The sequence below is a fragment of the Micropterus salmoides genome, unplaced genomic scaffold (assembly GCF_014851395.1).
Source record: "Micropterus salmoides isolate LMB-PRFRI ecotype aquatic unplaced genomic scaffold, ASM1485139v1 Ms_hic_scaffold_5, whole genome shotgun sequence".
Classification (NCBI taxonomy): Eukaryota; Metazoa; Chordata; class Actinopteri; order Centrarchiformes; family Centrarchidae; genus Micropterus; species Micropterus salmoides.
The window spans coordinates 38,679,678-38,698,569 of NW_024044237.1; the positions used below are offsets into that span (position 1 = coordinate 38,679,678).

The 18,892-nt window shown below is 45.0% G+C and overlaps 1 protein-coding gene across 1 annotated transcript; it reads left to right on the forward strand.

The window, feature by feature from the left end:
• Positions 1 to 217: 217 nt before the first annotated feature.
• Positions 218 to 18,652, forward strand: si:ch211-1a19.3. Its single transcript, XM_038699412.1, has 4 exons — positions 218 to 652; positions 11,978 to 12,074; positions 17,931 to 18,082; positions 18,561 to 18,652. Exons 1-3 carry the CDS (start codon positions 326 to 328, stop codon positions 18,050 to 18,052), a joined length of 546 nt encoding a protein of 181 aa, XP_038555340.1. The 5' UTR covers positions 218 to 325; the 3' UTR covers positions 18,053 to 18,082; positions 18,561 to 18,652.
• The last annotated feature ends 240 nt before the right edge of the window (positions 18,653 to 18,892 follow it).

The following is an 18,892-nucleotide window of genomic DNA, read 5'->3' on the forward strand; positions in this document are numbered from 1 at the left end:
CACAGTTCACACATTAACAAAACTTTCCATGTGAACTGTGTGTGCGCGCTTCCCTCTGGTGTTGTCACTTTCCTGTTGATCACGCCGCATGCAGGAGGAGGAGGAGGTTAGGGTGGGGTGGTGCATGGGGGGGGAGGAGGGATGGTGGGTGGAGCGGGTGAGGTGGGGGTGTGTCCGAGGAGCCCCTCCCTGAGTTCCTGCCCTGCCTGAAGGGAAAGCTGAGCTCACTTCACACTGAGAGCCACACTGAGAGCAGCTGTTCAGCTCGTCACCTTCATCTCTAATCAATTCATCTTCACCTCCATCCTCCTCACCCGCCCTCCTCATGGCTGCCGCCTCCAGGTCCTCCCAGACGGCGAAGAACGTGGTGATCGCCCTGCTGACGCTCTGGTCCATCATCTCGCTCATCATCATCGTGGTGTGGGCGACGTCTCCGGACCTGAAGAGCTCTGCTAAATGCCGCGCCGAGCTGCAGGAGGTGACAGAGAAGATGGAGGGGGCCAAGGTGGTGTGGAACAAGAACAAGGTGGCCCTGGAGGAGATGGTGGAGGCGGGGAGGGAGGTGCAAGACCGCCAGGGAGCCCAGATCCTGCTGCTGCTGGATCGCCTCAACGCCACCAACGCCACACTGGAGAAGTGCCGGCAGAAAAACGTGAGTTGGAGGTTTATCTACCTTCCAATGCTTTCAACAACAGTTTTCTTAAGAAACAAATGCATCAGAATCTCGTAAATCTAAAAGGTGACACTTCTAGAAAACTCCTGTAACCTGCATTTAGTCTGGGGGGGGTTCAGTTGAAGGTTAAATATATAAATATTAAGATGAAAGTCCTGTTAAATCTTCTTTTCTGCATGTTTCTCCTGCTGTCTGTGTGTCAGGGGTCAGAGATGAAGCTTAAATCAACACAAATATTCTTCTGATATCAGATGTATAAAATTTCCACATTCATTTCCACGAGGAGCGTGACCACACACGTTCACTTCTGTTGTGATGTGACCCGCCCCCTTTGAGCACAGATCAATCTGATTGGTCTCTGAAATACAAAAATCTCAAACCTCATCCAGGAGATACTGTTTTATTATTTCACCTGCAGTTAGAAAACAAGATGCTGACTGGCTGCAGTGAGTTAACCTACAACCTCGCACAGTGCACGCAACCCTGAAAAGAATAAGTAGGTTTAGAAAACAAGCTAGCATGAAATAAAATTTAAAGAGTTCAGGGTTCCAATATTTTACTGTGTCACTGTTTCTGTGTAGAAAAGCTTCATGGTTAAATGTTATTAATGGAAGTATGAATTAAAACTGTGTAAACAGTTTGAGTGGAAACACGAGGCGACACTCGATGACTGGAGACAGGTGTTAGCTTAGCTTAGCATAAGGACTGGAAGCAGAGGGAAACAAGAATCAGAACAACAGGTGAACACGTTTCTGTTTAATGGTAACACGGGCGAACTTCACGTCCTCGAAGCTGGTCGACTGCCAAGCGTCCCAAAACCGCACATACGAGCAACAGACGTAGCAGCTCTTTAGTCACATGACGTTAAAACGCTGTGAAGCGGTGGCAGTTTGGTCAGGTTTAAGAAAAGATAGTGGTTGGTTGTCCGTACATCACGAGGTAGCCCACAAACCGTTGGTTTGTGGGCTACCATTTTAAAGCCTCCAGTTTGGCATTTTGGCCGTCACCATCTTGTTTTTTTTGGGACCAGAAGTGACAATATTAGCTAACTTGGTTAGCGAGGTCCATCTGTAGTTCACATTAGCTGTGATATTAGCTGGGATGCTAATTTTAGCTAGCGACAAACAGGCTTCAAACTAAACGTACTTACTGAAAAATGAGCAGCCGACTCATGATGAGGTTTTTCAGCGGCGCTGGTTAAATGTACACAGAGCAGCGGATACGAGTCGCCTCTATCCTGATTGACAGGTCGCCATGGTAGCAACCTGTCAGTTAGCCTGTAGCCCCGCCCTAAAGCCTCCCCTGCTTCCTGGTCTCTGTTCCTCTAAATGCCCATTTATACTCCTGCGTAGGGTCTACGTGCGTACCTACGCCATAGGCTGCGCACGTAGCCGTGCATTTATACTTGTGCCTCCGTGTGTTCGTCTTTCTGCAATAACACCCCCAAACACTAGTCTGCAGTAGCGCTGCAGCGTCCACTGTCTTGACTTTTGCCGGCCGAGCAGGCTAACTTCCATTTTAGCGCTCCGCTAACATGAATGGGGGTAAAACTGAAAACATGCGGCTGGTGTAGCGTTTTCAAATGTTACTGAGCGAATGGATCACATTCTGATAGTGAAACGAGTCATTTCGCTCGGGTTGCGACGGTCAAATATATTGATTCACTGTGTTACAGCCGCCGTTTTGGCCGCTAGTAAAAGTTACTTCAAAGCGCGGGGTACTTTTGGTCGGCTCGGAGGCATTGCAAGGCTACCCAGCTGACCAATCACAGAGCTGACGGTCTGCGTCGACTCAACGTGTAGTTACATTTTTGAGGAGGTGCACGTCAGGCGACGCCGTAGCCTCTGCGTAGCCCCGTAGCCTACGCCATCACCTACGCCGTCGATTTGACGCAGAAGTATAAATTGCACTTAAATGGGACCATAATTTACTAAATGAACATCATGCTGTGTTGAAGAAGACTTGAAACTAGCGACTGAGACCAGAAACTCATCAGGAAAGTGTTTACTGAGGGAATAAATCAGCTGACAAGTAGAAACAGTTTCTTTCTGCAGCCGCTGGAGTCGCCCCCTGCTGGCTGCTGGAGAGGACGCAGGTTTAAGGAGCTTCACTTTCAGACCCTGGAGGTTCTGCTCTACCAGCTTAACTATTGATTTTATTTAACCGAAACGTTTAAGGCAGCCTGGTCACACAGACGCTCGTGCAGAAACGGCTTAATGCAGCAGAGTGACACAGGATCAGCAGATACTGGTACTGATGCGTGAAGACGATGAGACCGAGTGTCTCCCGTTCAGCTCGGTACCAGACTGATACTGGAAATAGCCTCTTTTTCAGTGCGACTGCCAGAACTCAGACGGGAGCCGCCCCACCCACCTCACCAAAACACTAACAGCTTCCATGTGTCTGCGGCAAAACGAGAAACTCACAGAGATCAATAAATAACCGAACTTCTAAACCGAGAAGAGAAACTGAGGAGTTCAGCTTGATGTAGAAACATTCTCAATAACAACATGCCATCTGAACAGAGGCTGCTTTTTATTTTCCCTCCTGTAAAGACTTTGAACAGTTTTCCCTCCCGGCAGGCTGACTGTTCAAACTGTGGACACTTTAGTTGCTTCCAACATTTCCAGCTTCGTATTCTCCGAGTTGTTGGTTGGAAAAAGTGAGTGTTTTCCCTCCTCCTCCTGACTCATTCCTCCTCTCCCTCCTTCACCTCTGCTCCACTCCTCCCTCTCTGCTCCTCAGTCTTACTTCGGCCTGCTGACTCTTTCTTTCTGCCCGTCCTGTGAAAGTATTCAGGACACATTTGAAGGGAAACTCGCGTCATTACGGTGGATTGTGGACACTCTTCATCACTTTTAGTAGCACGAACATGTACATTAAGAGTTACTTGGAAAAACATCCAGCGGTGGACAAAGTACACAAACCCTGTACTTGAGTCACATTACAAATACCCTTGCTAAATATTACTGCACTAAAAGTACAAGTCTTCTATTTAAATTTCTACTTGAGTCAAAGTACAAAAGTATGAAAAGAAGTACTGATAGTACGGTTCTGTCTCAGGGTGTTGCTGACATTGACAACACTGTTAGTATTATTCCTCCTGCAGTAATGTAAAGCAGGATGTTGCTGTTGTAGTTGTTGATCTCATTTTAACTGTTTAGTATCAAACTGCAGCTGAGGATTATTTTCTGATTAGTTTCTCCATTAATCAATTGATTGATTGTTAAAACTGTAAAATAGTCAGAAATGCAGTCACAGTTAGAGCCCAAAGTGACACCTTCATAATAAAGGTTTTATCTAACCAGCAGAACAAACATCATTACAAATAAATTAAAAGAATTAATTAAGGAAAAGCAGCAAATCTTCACGTGTGTGAAGCTGAACTATTAAATCTCAAACTAATAATCCTGTCAGCTGTACGTCTATAAACTGTCAGAGTTTTATTCATTTATTAACCCTTCATGTGTTTTGTGTGTAAAAATCTGACTTGAAAAGCTGTCAGATAAATGAAGTGAAGTAAAAAGTCCAACATCTCCCTCTGAGATGGAGCAGAAGGAGAAAGTGGCATGAAAAGAAAATACTCAAGTAAAGTACAAGTACCTCTAATCTGTATTAAAGTACACTACTTGAGTAGATGTACTGTCCGGCTCTTATCGGCACAGACAGAAAATACTGCACCATGTACAGTTCATGTGTCCCAGTGAGTTCCCTCTGCAGAAGACTTGAATAAATGCAAAGAGAGACGAGTGTTTATTCCAACAGAAATGTTCTGCATTATGAAAGCAGGATTCCTCAGCTCGCCCTGCTCGTGAGCCAAAAGCAGCGCTCTATCTGCATTTAGCGTTCAGTCGACGCCCACGGCCATCTTCCCTGGAGGACGGTGTTTTCCTGATGTGTTTGAAACTGAAGATAAAACAACTTGTGGAAGATAAACTTTGTTGTTGCCACTTCAGTTTGTCTGAAGGTCAGATTGAAGCTGCACTACCTGATGTTTGCTCTGGGAGTGAACCAGCACAGGAAAGCTGCAGCCGGACAGATGAACCGCGAGCTGAAAGAAGCTAAAAAGCTCCTACGGCTGCAGATTCAGCTGATGGTTCACTGCCACAGACGCTGCTGCTGTAAGAATATCCATCCTGGCTTCAGATTCAGATTCGTTCTTTATTGAAATTTGCTTTCACAGTCTGTACAAAGAGCGCCTTCATTATGAATTCTACACACAAACTACGCATAGTAGACATATATGGACAATATACACATGACACAAATGGCTTCTGTTAGCTCTTTGTTTTATCAGACAGTTTGAAACAGAGCGGCTGGTTTCTGGTCTCTCGGCTCCGGGGTGGGATGTTGGTGAAGCTGACTGAACTGGTTTTGAACCAGGCGCTGGTACGACCTCCACAGCCAATCAGGAGAGAGGATTTTAAAACAAAACTACAAGCAGGATGCACAGTTTTCTGCAGGCGACCCGCACTGTAAATATGATGCATTCACATCAACTGCATGTTAGTTCGAATTTGACTTTTTGAAAACCCGACAGCCCAACAGCTGATTTCTTTGATCAACATGACTGACGTCAACAGGAAACAGCTGAAGAAAGAGAGGTCTGTTATCAGGCAGCTAACTGCTCGTCCTGTTAGCTTCATGCTAAGTTTGTCAGTTTCACAGCGGAGCAGCTTCGACTTGTTGTGAGGAAGTTCCTTCACATAAACTCAGGAGACGCTCAGGAAAGTACCAAAGATACCAAAGTTAGATTTCTTCTCCTGACAGCTTCCTGTCTTCAGCGGTTAGAAAAACACCCTGATATCATTTAGCCCCTTCAGGTGGAGACTCGTGATCTGCTGACTGAACCCTGAATGAACCCACCTGACCTCAGACATGACGCAGCGCTGATCTCTGACCTTCTGTCGATCGATCGCTGTGATCACAGCTCAGTTCAGCTGCAGCAGCTCTCGGCTGCGAAACCTCTGAACCACGTGTGATATTTGCAGCCGCCGTGTGATGTATTCAGGGAGTGGAGGCTGATGTGTCTTTTCTGTTTTATTGGCCACATTTCAGGTGAATCAGCTGAGATTTATCTTTCATTATTTATCCGTTCAGATGTTCTTGAATGTGTTGGTATGTTGTCCATCAGGTCGGTGTCTGACTTACACCCGTAATACACCAACATTAGGGTGTAAATGCAGGTTAGTAGGTAAACCTGCTAAAATACAAACGAAAGACGAGTTTGCCTTTTCTGCTCTTTTTCTGTCACATTCAACATCGTGACAGCGGCGTTTAAACAGAGTTAGTAAACATCAGAAAGCAGCGTGGAGGCCGGTGCTTCCTGTGAGTGAGTGAGTGAGTGAGTAGATAAATAGCCAGGTCCTGGCCCGAGACATCCAGGTCCTGGCCCGAGACATTCAGGTCCTGGTCCCGGCCCGAGCCCGGCTGACCCTCCCGCCTCCTCATAACACAGCCTTTACTGCTGCCGTTAAAACACTCCAGGTTTGTTTTAATGGCTCTTCATTAAGTTTAACATTTTTTGTTTTTTGTTAAATTAATATTTTTGTTTTTTAAAATGCTGACCAGAAACATTTATTATTGCCGCCACAGTAAAAAGGCATTTCGGATAAGATGAGGCCGCTGCTGCTCGCAACGGGCTGTCCAATCAAAAGAAATAATAATAAAAAAACATGCAGGTGTCAGGGTGGGTGACGTGTGGGGAAGGTTGAGGACCCAAACACATGAAGGCTGACAGGTACAGTTCAATGATATTTATTAAACAACTATAAGAGCGAGCAAACTTAGTGAGAGTGGCTGAGTCAAGAAAATCCTAAATAATAAACAATCCAAACGAACAAATTTATCCAAAACTAAATCCAAAGGCAACCTCCAAAAATCCACATGAACAAGGTCCAGCTGCACACGAGCTCCACTGTAACCAGCGCAGAGGGGGAATAATCTGAGACAAAAATAATTTCCAAGATTAATCTACAAGTGAAGAACCTGAATATTCTCTGAGATTATAGTCACACATTTATGAGAGAAACTTCTGCAGGCAGTGGAAAGTTATATTAGACTTCACAATCTGATCCAGCAGTGAGGAAATACTCGTGAGTTTAGCCCACAGTCACTATCCTGCACCTCAGACTTCACCGTGGATCGGCCGTATTCAGAAGGAAACTCCAGAGGGATTCTCGATTTTTGTGACTTTAATTTCAGGGAAATCTCCAATTTTACTTCTTGTAAATTTGACACTTTAATCAAGGATTTTTTTTCTCGGTTTATTAACCCCGACCCTGGCTCCCTTTTTTTGGCAACAGACTTTGGGTAACACCTGTCCACCTTTCGTAGTACGGGTTAATCGGGAAGTTACACCCGACGTCACAAAAACTCCTGAAGTTACCTGGATAAGCCAGTTACCCCACTTCAGAGTACAGGCCACAGGTAATGAGCAGGGCTGGGACCGGGACCAGGACCGGAACCAGGACCAGACACACAGGCAGGCAGAGCGATCAAGAGGGGGAAACAGACAGAACACACATTACTAAACACAAGGCAAGAATCTGGAACTCAAAACACAGAACAAGACCGACCAAATAACTGAGAAAGACGGGCAACTCCACAACTAGACAGAACAGACCGAGATAACTGAACAGAGCAGCTTAACACAGAATGATCATGACCGAATGAACAACAAACCAGTCAGAGATCACAATTAACACTTAGCAGACAGAAACCAAGCAAGAAGCAAACACCTGATTAAGGCGAATACAGATCAACACCAAACTACACAGGAAACAGACTGAACAGCACTAAAGGCACAGAGAAGGCTAGAAACTAATAATACAGATAGACTATGACAGGGAAAACTGAGTAAAACAAGAAACACAGAGCAGACAGCAAACAGGCAGACTGAAACCCAAAACACAACAGAAAGACAAACCGCAGCCAGCACAGACGAGGCCAGCAGGCCGATACAGAAACTACAGATAGAGCAGAAAACAGAGATAACATAATCAAATGATTAACGAGGCAGGCAGGTTTCACCACAGAACACGGCCCAAATGAAAAACGCTGCAGCCAGAAGCCCGGTCTCTTTCTCTGTGTGTGCTGGGCTATAACATGAAAACTGGCCCCTCAGCCTGGCCCCGGGGGCGTAAAGAAGCGCCTGGATTACCCAACAGCCTTTTTACTTGCTTGACCCAAAAATTGATTGGTGGACTCCAGACTGTCCAGAGCCAGAACCAAAGAAACATGATCACATCACTTCTGTTTCACCTTCTTTATGCGGGCCCCCAGGATGAGATTTTAAAATGTTGGTGATCACTTTTAAAGCTCTTCACGGCGCCTCTCTCTCTGCTCCATCTCTGACCTTTTAGTCCCATTCGCACCAGCACATACCTTCAGATCAAGTGCTCAATAAATAAGCCTCGTCAGGCTCGGGCTGAAATGCACGGATCTGGTACCTGCCCGTAGTACCTGCCCGTAGTACGCTGTGTGCCGTCAGCCGTCAGTCTTTGATCTCAGTGTTGCGTGTTTCTGTCTGAGTCAGCAGGAAGGATCAGCTGGGGTTTGTGTTTCTCTGAACACGCACACAGTGACTGAATGCAAACACTGAGAGTGAAGTGCTGAGCTTGAAAATAAGACTCACCGCCGCTTCCTGTTGAGCGGCTCCAGGTGTTCAGACAGTTTGTTGGACTGAAATCACGAACGGCTTCAGATGAAAACAAAACTGTTGAGACTTCAGAGGAAACCGACTCGAGCACAGTGAAGTAAAATCACTTTCAGAAACTTTCTTGTTTCTCTGATCGAGAAAATTTTACTTTGTTTAAAGTCTTGAAACTAACGGGTCTTTTTTCAAAACAAGACAAATAATCTCACCACACTGTCCTTGATGTTCCAGGTATCCTTGAAGATATTTCATTTTGGCTTTTAAAGGGTTGTAGGGATCCTTGAGGATGGTCAGGAGGTGCTATATAAGTTTCTAGTGGTCCACATAGATGCTTCAGGAGTCTTTAAGGATTTTCGCCTGGGTCCTGGAGGATGTTCCAGGTGTTGTTTTAGAAAATTACAGGAGTCATTGAAGTGGTTAAATGGTACCTTGATTAGCTTCTATTGGTCGTGGAGTTTGTTCCAGTGGTTCCACCTCTTCTTAGTCATTGGACTCCTTGATGATGAGGATCCAGGGGCCCTGGAGAAAATTTCTAGGCTTGAGGAGGTCAAAGAACTCCTTGGGATGCTATATGTATAGAGACTCTAGAAGATTCCAGGAGTCCTTGCAGAGGTTCTAGATGTCTTTGAGGAGGCTGAAAGGGTCCTTGATAGTGTTCTAATGGTCCTGAAGAATCTTCTGGGAAGTTTTAGATGTCCTTGAGGAGGTTACGTCGGTTCTTGGTCGGATTCTAGTGATTCTTGATACAGGGGGTCTTTCAGGATATTCCAGGTGTCCTTGGGGATTATTGGAGAGCTGCTATTGAAGATTCTAAATGTTGTTCAGGATTTATCATGAGTCCTGGAGAAGATACAAGGAGTCCTTGAAAAGGTCTTTGTCCTCATGACAGTAGCGTAGTAGTAACACAGAACATTTAAACATGTTTATGTTTCAGCTTTTAAACTGAATTCAGATTGAAATGAGTTCAGAGGCAAAGCTGCCGAACAGAACAGGTGCAAGATGATGTTTGCACAATCACCTGAGCCTCTGAGCAGGAAGTGTCGGCATGTTCCTGATGGACACGTGGAGCTCAGCAGCAGCAGTAGTATTAGCACAGTGCGAGTACACAGTGGTATTAGAAGCCTCTCAGGGTGAAGACATTTGTTTGGACTGCTCCTTTAAGTGCAGGACTCTGTTTAAAGAGCTGATCTAACTATAGCTGCTGCGTTCGATGAAAGGAATGTTTCTAAAAGCCGCTGTCAGCGTCGAGTCGCTGCTTTCAATCACCAGCTCAGCTCTGAGAGCAGACAGCCCGCCACGGCGTGAATTTGGTTGTTTTGTGCGTTAAAGAGTGAAAAATGATTTTAGTAAAATTAATTATTACCTCTGGATTTTAAAAAGACTGTACACATTAAAGGGGAGGGGGGGGACTAAACTTCTCACCTCACTGTCCTTTAAGATCTCCATTGGTGGACCGCCATTTTGAAGCCTCCAGTTTGGCATTTTGGCCGTCGCCATCTTTTTTTTTTCGGAACCAGACGTGACCATATTTGGACGAGAGGGTGGAGCTAGCTAGCCTGGTTAGCATGGTGCTTCTGTAATTAGCTGGGAGGCTAATTTTAGCTAGCGACAAACAGGCTTCAAACTAAACGTACTCACTGAAAAATGAGCAGCCGACTCCTGATGAGCTTATACAGCGGTGCTGGTTAAATGTACACAGAGCAGCGGGTACGAGTCGCCTCTATCGCGTCGCCACGCTTGTAGCCCCGCCCTAAAGCCTCCCCTGCTTCCTGGTCTCTGTTCCTCTAAATGGGACCATAATTTACTAAATGAACATCATGCTGTGTTGAAGAAGACTTGAAACTAGCGACTGAGACCATAAACTCATCAGGAAAGTGTTTACTGAGGGAATAAATCAGCTGAAGTAGAAACTGTTACTCAGAGACTTCTTTCTGCAGCCGGCGGAGTCGCCCCCTGCTGGCTGCAGAGAGGACGCAGGTTTAAGTCGCCCCCTGCTGGCTGCTGGAGAGGACGCAGGTTTAAGTCGCCCCCTGCTGGCTGCTAGAGAGGACGCAGGTTTAAGTCGCCCCCTGCTGGCTGCTAGAGAGGACGTAGGTTTAAGTCGCCCCCTGCTGGCTGCTAGAGAGGACGCAGGTTTAAGTCGCCCCCTGCTGGCTGCTAGAGAGGACGTAGGTTTAAGTCGCCCCCTGCTGGCTGCTAGAGAGGACGCAGGTTTAAGTCGCCCCCTGCTGGCTGCTAGAGAGGACGTAGGTTTAAGTCGCCCCCTGCTGGCTGCTGGAGAGGACGCAGGTTTAAGTCGCCCCCTGCTGGCCGCTGGAGAGGACGTAGGTTTAAGTCGCCCCCTGCTGGCTGCTAGAGAGGACACAGGTTTAAGTCGCCCCCTGCTGGCCGCTGGAGAGGACGCAGGTTTAAGTCGCCCCCTGCTGGCCGCTAGAGAGGACGCAGGTTTAAGTCGCCCCCTGCTGGCCGCTAGAGAGGACGCAGGTTTAAGTCGCCCCCTGCTGGCCGCTAGAGAGGACGCAGGTTTAAGTCGCCCCTGCTGGCCGCTGGAGAGGACGCAGGTTTAAGTCGCCCCTGCTGGCCGCTAGAGAGGACGCAGGTTTAAGTCGCCCCCTGCTGGCTGCTGGAGAGGACGTAGGTTTAAGTCGCCCCCTGCTGGCTGCTAGAGAGGACGCAGGTTTAAGTCAGGTTGCCGCTTGAATAATACAGACAAAATGCTTTAAATCAAACTCGCGAGGACGGACGGGGACTAAACCCTGAGAGGAGCGGAAGCAAAGTTTACTGTCAGAAAGTGAAGATCACTCGCAGACCTGTCTCTGCTCACGGAGTCCAGGTAAAGAATGTTGTTTATGTGACGTCATGACCAAAACGTGAAGCCGTGGGTTCACTGGCCGTGGGGTCTCGTGAGAAAACCCACTTTGGCCGATGGTACCCGTGATCTGGTTCTTTTGATCATGACCCAGCCTTCATGACTGTGTGTGAGGGTAGGAACAAAAACCCGATTGGTAGATCGAGAGCTTTGCCTTTCACCTACACAGCACACAGAGTCGCGACATCCACATGAGTCATTCTCACCCAGAAAATAAAGCTTGTTCAAAATAATAATTATAATAATAATTTCCCGGTGAGGACGGTGTGTCGCCTCCTCTGATCGATCATTTTAAATGTCACAGCACAGACATCGTCATTAACCTTAAATCAACTGCACGGTGAGTTGGAGTGCATTAAAACCCAGTGGTGGAGGAGACTGAACTCTGTCCTCCTCTCTAACACATGTTTCTCCAGAGAGTGATGGGGTGGCGATGGCGCAATGGATAAGACACATGCCTTCGGTGTGAGAGACCCGGGTTCAATCAATGTGTACCTTAGCGAGACACTTAACCCCTCGTTGCTACAGAGGCATGTAGAGCAGCTGTAAGTCGCTTCGGATAAAAGCGACTGAATAAATGTAAATGATGTACCAACAGGAATACTGTCCCTCATCAGTACTCGTTTACATGGAAGACTAGTTGTGCTTTGTTGAGACAGTGCGAGTGTCTCACAGTGTGGATCTGATGTTAAAACAAATGTCCGAGTAAAGAGCAGAGAGCGTGTGAGTGTGTTTCCTTCAGTTTCTCAGTAACGCGTGTGCTTGTTTCGCCCTGCAGGTCGTCCTGAACGGGAACATCAGCGTCCTGCAGGAGACCGTCGAGCAGCTCCGTCTGACGGAGGCCAACCTCACCATACAGCTCAGCCAGCAGGAAGGTAGGAAAAACTCCATCACTGCCATGAAAGGAGACTTTCTCAGCGAGCGGTATTCTTAGCTCCCCCCCCCGCCCACCGTTACCATGAAGACCTGTGAGTCAGAGTAAATAAACACACACGATTGGTCACTTAAAGAAAAAGGCAGTGTGTGCTGTGAGAAAGAACGTCTCCTTTAAAAAGTTTCAGATTAAACTAAATATTCTCAGGGATCAGCTTCAGTCGTCCAGGACGCGACTTTAGATCCTGTTTCACCGGCTGTGAGGAGGAAGACAGAAGAATGAAAACAGAAGCAGGAAGGACCGCAGTAACATGCAGTGCAGTAGAAAGTGTCTTTTGAAGGACTGCAGTAACATGCAGTGCAGTAGAAAGTGTCTTTTGAAGGACCGCAATAAAAGTACTGCATTGAAGCCTGATGGTGTGTTCAGGGACTCTCTGTGGCTTCAGGACAAACAGCATGTCAGGACTTTGGCATGTGGGTTTCCCTGGGATGACGTCAGGATCACGGCGCTACGCTAACGCTTACATCTCAGAGGGAGGGAGGAGTTCCTGCTGAACTTCACACCACAACTCAACATGGCCACAAGCTGACTCTGGAAACGTTAACTCACAACCTGCTGCTGCTCTTCTCGGCTCAGTTTGAACACACATTTAATTTAGAAACACATCCACAGCAAAAACAGCCCTCCAGAAAGAAGCCCAATATTCTTAATTATTATAAAGTTTTCTTAAATTGAGCAAAAAAAATCTGACAAATTTGCTTGGCTGGATTATTGCTTATTATTAAGCTTACGTTAAGGTACAATTTCTTAAATTAGTGATCAAAATACTTACTTTGAGAAAGTCTTCTTGAAAATGGAGTTTTTCTTGCTTGTAAAAAGCACAACTTGCTTAAATTTATGTTTTATTTCTGCGAATTGTTCTAGTTTAAAGTCCATTACAGTCTTTCAGTGGTTAGATTTTTATAGCTAGGCTTTCCTGCATTTGGCTCAAAACAATAAAAAAAATTTATTAAGTATAAGAATATTTGGCTTGTTTATAGAAGGGCTGTTTTTGCACTTAACAAGAATCTTAAATTTAGAAAATTGTGGAAATATTCTTACTCTTAAACAAAGGGGAGTAATCTTGTTCCTGTGCTGGGATATCATGCAAACCTTAAATCAAGCTCAGTATAAGCTGTAATATCTTAAGATCTAAAGAAAGTTAGATCAATCTTTTTTATATATATATAAAAACGTGCTTGACAAGATAATTTTCAAGATACATCTCCCCACACACAAACGTTCACATTGAAATGCACCATTCATGTTTTTAGCCTCAGTTACTTCCTGTGTTTCACCTGTGATCACGTCTGTTAGTGTCACAATAAAACCACATCAGATATCTGCAGGTCATGAGGAGGTGCTCCCAGTCCAGAGGAGGCGCTCACCTGTGACTGTGTTTTCCTGATTAAGGTTTTTTAATAAGACTTTCAGCTTCTTTCAGATAAGTGGAAAGAAAACATCTAAAATCCACATTTAGTAGTTTATTTTCCTGCAGTTTGTCTCTGTGCGTCTGTAGATTTCTGTTAGCTTTCTAATGCTACACGTCCTCCTGTCATTTGATCAGATATTCTCTGTAAATACTTAAATAATGAATTTACAATACACATCTTTACAGGCTGTTTTCCTCACACTCTGAGCCTGAAATCTCCAGCAGCTCTTACAGTTTTATCCCCGACTTTATTCTGAAGGTTTTCACAGAGGGGTTTGTTCATATATCCCTGAATTATAGAACATTTTGTTCCCAAAAACAAGTGAAATGGGCCTGTAATGTACAGTATTTTCTGATTTATGAAATAATACAAAGAGATATCCAAAACCCCCTCCCTAAAAACCTTTGAGTCTAATGTGTCACCAAAATAAAACATCATCTTGAACCTGACTTAATCCAGCGTTCAGGTTCAGTTCTTGAAATAGATGCAAATTAGTGCATATTTCATTAGATGGGGGGGGGGGGGGTCAATACAGCATAGTATCGCGATATTTTCCATGGAAATACTGTATTGATACACAAACAACAAGTATCAGACAAGTATCGATCTTTTATTATATAAATTGTACATGAGGATTTTTAACTTTTTTGAAACTATAATAATAAAATCAGTCCACTAGAAAAAGAGTTTTCCTTTGGGGAAACAATTAAAAGTTGTAAAAAAGTAATAAATTCCGATATATCGCAATATGTTTAAAATCTCAATGATATCGTATCGTGGGGCCCCTGGTGATTCCCAGACATATTAGATACTCCCTCATTTGCATATTTAAACATTTAGCCACAACTTAACATCAGTAAACCTGTCGTACAGAAAATGTCTTAATGTAAATTTCATGGTGATATTTACAAGTTCAATGTTTTACCCTGTTCACCTGTTATGTTTCGCCTTAAAGACTAAGCGGAGGAACGAGAGCTTTTTCACATCCCGTTCATCATGTTGGGTCATTTGTTGAATGTTTCAAACTAAATTTGTGACCAAATCTGAAACACTGTACCTTTTTTTTTTGTTTTAAGTTAAAAACAAAGAAAGGTATTTTCCTTGACTCATACTCTCCGGCAACAGCAGCAGCAGGGCGGGAACAGGAGCATGATGGGAAGTGGATAAATATTTTAATGAAGGCGACTTCCTGCCCTGAACAGTCGGAGGGAAGCGATGAATTCCTGTATGAAGTAGATATGAGAGCAGCATTGTGTTAACGGCCCGCTCTGATAAACATCGCTAATGTGAACACGTCCGTCTGCTGCACGCAAACAGCAGCACGACCACTTTAATGCAGAACGCACACCTTTTACTTCAGGACCACCGAGTAGAAACACCCTGTTACAGGTAAAGGTCCTGCATCCTGACAAAAGATCATTATTATATTACAAACATTGATGCATTCATGTGTTCATCACTTTAGTGTTGCAGCTGGTGAAGGTGGAGCTTAATGACTTTCAGCTGTAATTATACTTCATCATCTGTTGATTTAATTTACATACAGTAAGAGATCCACAAGTGATGGAGTAAATACCCAGGGGAAGAAGTAAGAGTTAACAATAGTCAGTCAATAGAAGAGAACTGTAAAGAGACAGAAGAAGAAGAAGAGCACTCCTTTCACAGCGAGTTTAACAGGTAACTGTTTCATCCCCAGTCGGAGGTCAGAGGTGTTATCAGAGGAAGTGTTCTCACAGAGTTTTCAGGAGCTTCTTGGAGTCAGAGAGGGACGCCACTGCTCTGATGGCGTGCGGTAGCTCGTCACAGATGAGAACAGGGACTGAGGTCGCTTTGTGTGACGGGACGGCAGAGCCAGGCGGCGTTCGTTGGAGGAGCGCAGCGGCCCAGAAGGAACGTAGGCTTGGTTTGTGGAGTTCAGGTAGATGGTGCAGACCCAGGAGTCGCTCTGTATGCAGCATCAGGGACTCTGATTAGATTCTGGAGGCCCCGGGGAGCCAGACGAATCAAATATATTATTAACAATCTGATTCGATAGAGTAACTGAGTTGAGTGTTCTTTACTCTTCATGGTCTGGACGGACTGCGGGACTCTCTCAGTGGTTCAGAGTTTCTGGCAGTGACCTCACTGAGACTGAATCTGATCCAGAATCTGCTCACAAACAAGCTGAAGTACAGAAAAGGAGCGCTGGCAGCCGAGCTCATTCCTGAAGCAGTGACGCTGCGATAAGACCCAGCGCTGCCTTATACGCTGATACGGACTCCTCTCGCTTCTGTTTCTCAGATCACCAGTGTTCCCGAGGCCTGATGGGATGCCACTCCTCCTTAGTTACTGTTGCTATGTTGGACAACAGTATCAGCACATCCGGCTGCTAACAATAGAAAAACGCCCGTTACCTGAACACAACACGTGTTTTTAATTCTGAGGAGGGGGGAGTTCATGCTTCACCTTGAGTTTGGCAAAAATAACTCATGATCTTCTAAACTAGACTGAAACTCAAGTGTGCAGATTCATGAAGCTTCACGGTCGCCTGTAAACAGATGTAGACGCTCCTTAATGAATCCTCTGTACATTAAGATGTTTTTTAACCGCAAAGTTGTTCGACTGGAAATAAAAACTTCGACTCGTCCGAGTGTTTTTTTATGTGTTGGTTCAACTTCTGGAGTCACAAACAAAACAAAAACTCCTGAATGGTGAAAAATAACGTTAGAACTGCAATGAAGAAGCGTGGAGCTGGTGGCAGAGGCTCATGGGTATCGTAGTTTCCTCCCAGAACCTAATGAATAGATTTAATCCTTCAGATTTATGATACTCTTTGTGACTTTTTGAAGTTATTTTGTAATGATTGTACCCGGTGGAGTCTGCGCCTCCTGTGCAGGATGTGTAAGACAAAGGAAACGCAGTTCAGCACCGTGTCAGACCGTCGTCTCCTCCTTTCTCTTTTTAAATCTGTTTGAGCCACGTTTTGCCTTTTATTAGAGATCCGGCAGCAGAGAGGAAGAGACTACATGCAGCGGAGATCTCACCGGACTCAAACAGGATGATGTGGTTTATAGTCGGTGCTTAAACTACCAGCTCAGCTCTGTCAGACCGATGATATTTACTCATGCTGACCTCAGACCAGCGTACGTGTGTTTTACAGAGAGATGAGGTGCAGATTAGAGACTAATAGTGAAACATTTTTCTTATGTACTGTAGGATTTAACTGATCTGCCAAAGGTGCATTTATCAGTTGGATTTATTCAACTTTACATTCGGAGGCAGCGTTTTATTTTCTTGTCTTTGTGATCTTTTTTATTGCGAAGCTGTTGGAAAGTCTGTGTAACATCAGTGACTGGATCAGGTCCATGTGGGCGTGATCGATGGAGCCTGACGGCTGCTTATCAAACAGCTGCTCCTTCTCTGTTTCTTCACAGTGACAGCTCTGCAGGCTGGAGGCACAAATGTTGATATGCAGATTTAATGCCTATTTATGTTCAACAGGAACTCAGTTCTAAAATCACATCACTGAGATTTATAACGGGAACGTTCGAGCTCACGTCTTTATGAACCGAACACATGTTTCTGTCGTCGTGCTTCAGCGTGCGTTTTGGGATTCGGCTGCAGTTTTTTTGCTGTATTTCTTGCAGACAAGCTGAAACTGGCACATTGCACATATTGTTGTTAATTTTTATATTGTATAATGTATAATGTATATTTATGTCACAATACTCCCATACTTCAGATGCTCATGTAAATATCTGTGACGTTGTCTTTCTCTGCAATAGTTGTATTATTTTTCTCCATCCCTTTTATTATTCTTATATAACTTGCATTGTCTATTCCATATTTTATATTTCTACATTTATTCATGTCAGCTGTATGTTTGTCTGCGTGTAGTACCTCATCACCAAGCAAATTCCTCATATGTGTAAAATACTACTTGGCAATAAAGCTCCTTCTGATTCCGAACTCTGGGATCTGTAGTATTAAAAGTCAATTCATACTTTCTGGTTCCGCTGATCCGCCAACCGTGCCAGCTGAAAATGCTCCAGGTAACAATAGATGCTTGTTTTGAAGAGAACGCTGCAAGGAGATCCTGTTACCCACGCTGATGTAATTCTTTGTAAGAATTCAAAGATGGACAAATAGCGCCAACGCTTGGGATGTATTTTCTTTACCCTACTCTGGTTGGCAGACAGCGTTATGGTGCATTACCGTGTGGATCGGGAGATGTGCATGCTTGAAACTCTTAGCATGAATGGCTCTGCAGCTGAAAGTATGTCTGAGCCTTTACAACATACACGCCGCAGAAACCAGGACTGAAATCTGCAGGTTAAAACAGAAACCTTAAGTAGAAGTAAAATCAGAGTTGTTGTTCCTCATGCTAACGCTCTCTGTATCCTCAGATCTCATCGAGACCCTCCAGCAGAACATGACCCAGATCGTCCATGAGACAGAGTCCTGCATCAGTCTGAAGGCCGCTGCTGAGTCAGATGTTGGCTGCTCAGAGTCAGACCAAAGGCTGTGAGTCCAGGAAGCAGTACCTGCAGAAACAGCTGTGAGTACCTCCTCCTCTAACCGTGTTAAATTAGGTGTTTCTTCAATGGAGTTTGGTGAGTGTGGTGGATATAACTGCAGTGTATCAGCTGACAGCATCCAACTTTCAGCATCAGTGAATTTCTTTAATTTATTTTACCAGGCAGGTGAGTTAAGAACCAGTTCTTATTTATTATGACAGTCTGGGAAGATATCTGAAGCACCTGAAGCTCCGGCTGAGATTCCAGGGTTCAGACTAAAGGACTGGTAACAGAACTATTCCCATTAAACCAGTAGGGCCGAGGACCTTGACCAGTTAAGTGGGAGATTATTTCATCATCATCAGCTGATACACGGCAGTTATATACACCGAGCTCACCAAACTCCATTGAAGAAACACCTAATTTAACATTCCTTCCCCAGTCTCTCTCTGTCCCTCTGAAGTGTATTGATTGATTTCCTGATGGAGGCTGCGGCGCTGACTGTTAGTGTTTTTACAGTCAGAAGTGTAAAGATGTGGACGCTGAAGCTCCTCAGCAGATGCAGCCGAAGGAAGACTCCGACGACGACCTCCCCTCCGTCGCCTCGCCCCTCCTGGTATTCCTGCGCTGACGCGCTCGTCTGCGGCGCTCTGCATCTGAAACCTGTGAGTACCGGCGACGCCTCGCCGCTCGTCTGTCGCACACACTAATATCACTCGCACGTGTCTTTAATCAGAAGCATGAACAATGAAGCCACAAGACTCAAACGACTCCTAAGATTATCTTTACTCCAGTAAAGAAAATATTCTTTCTGAAACTTGGCTTTAAAAAAACAGTTAAAGTTGATTTAA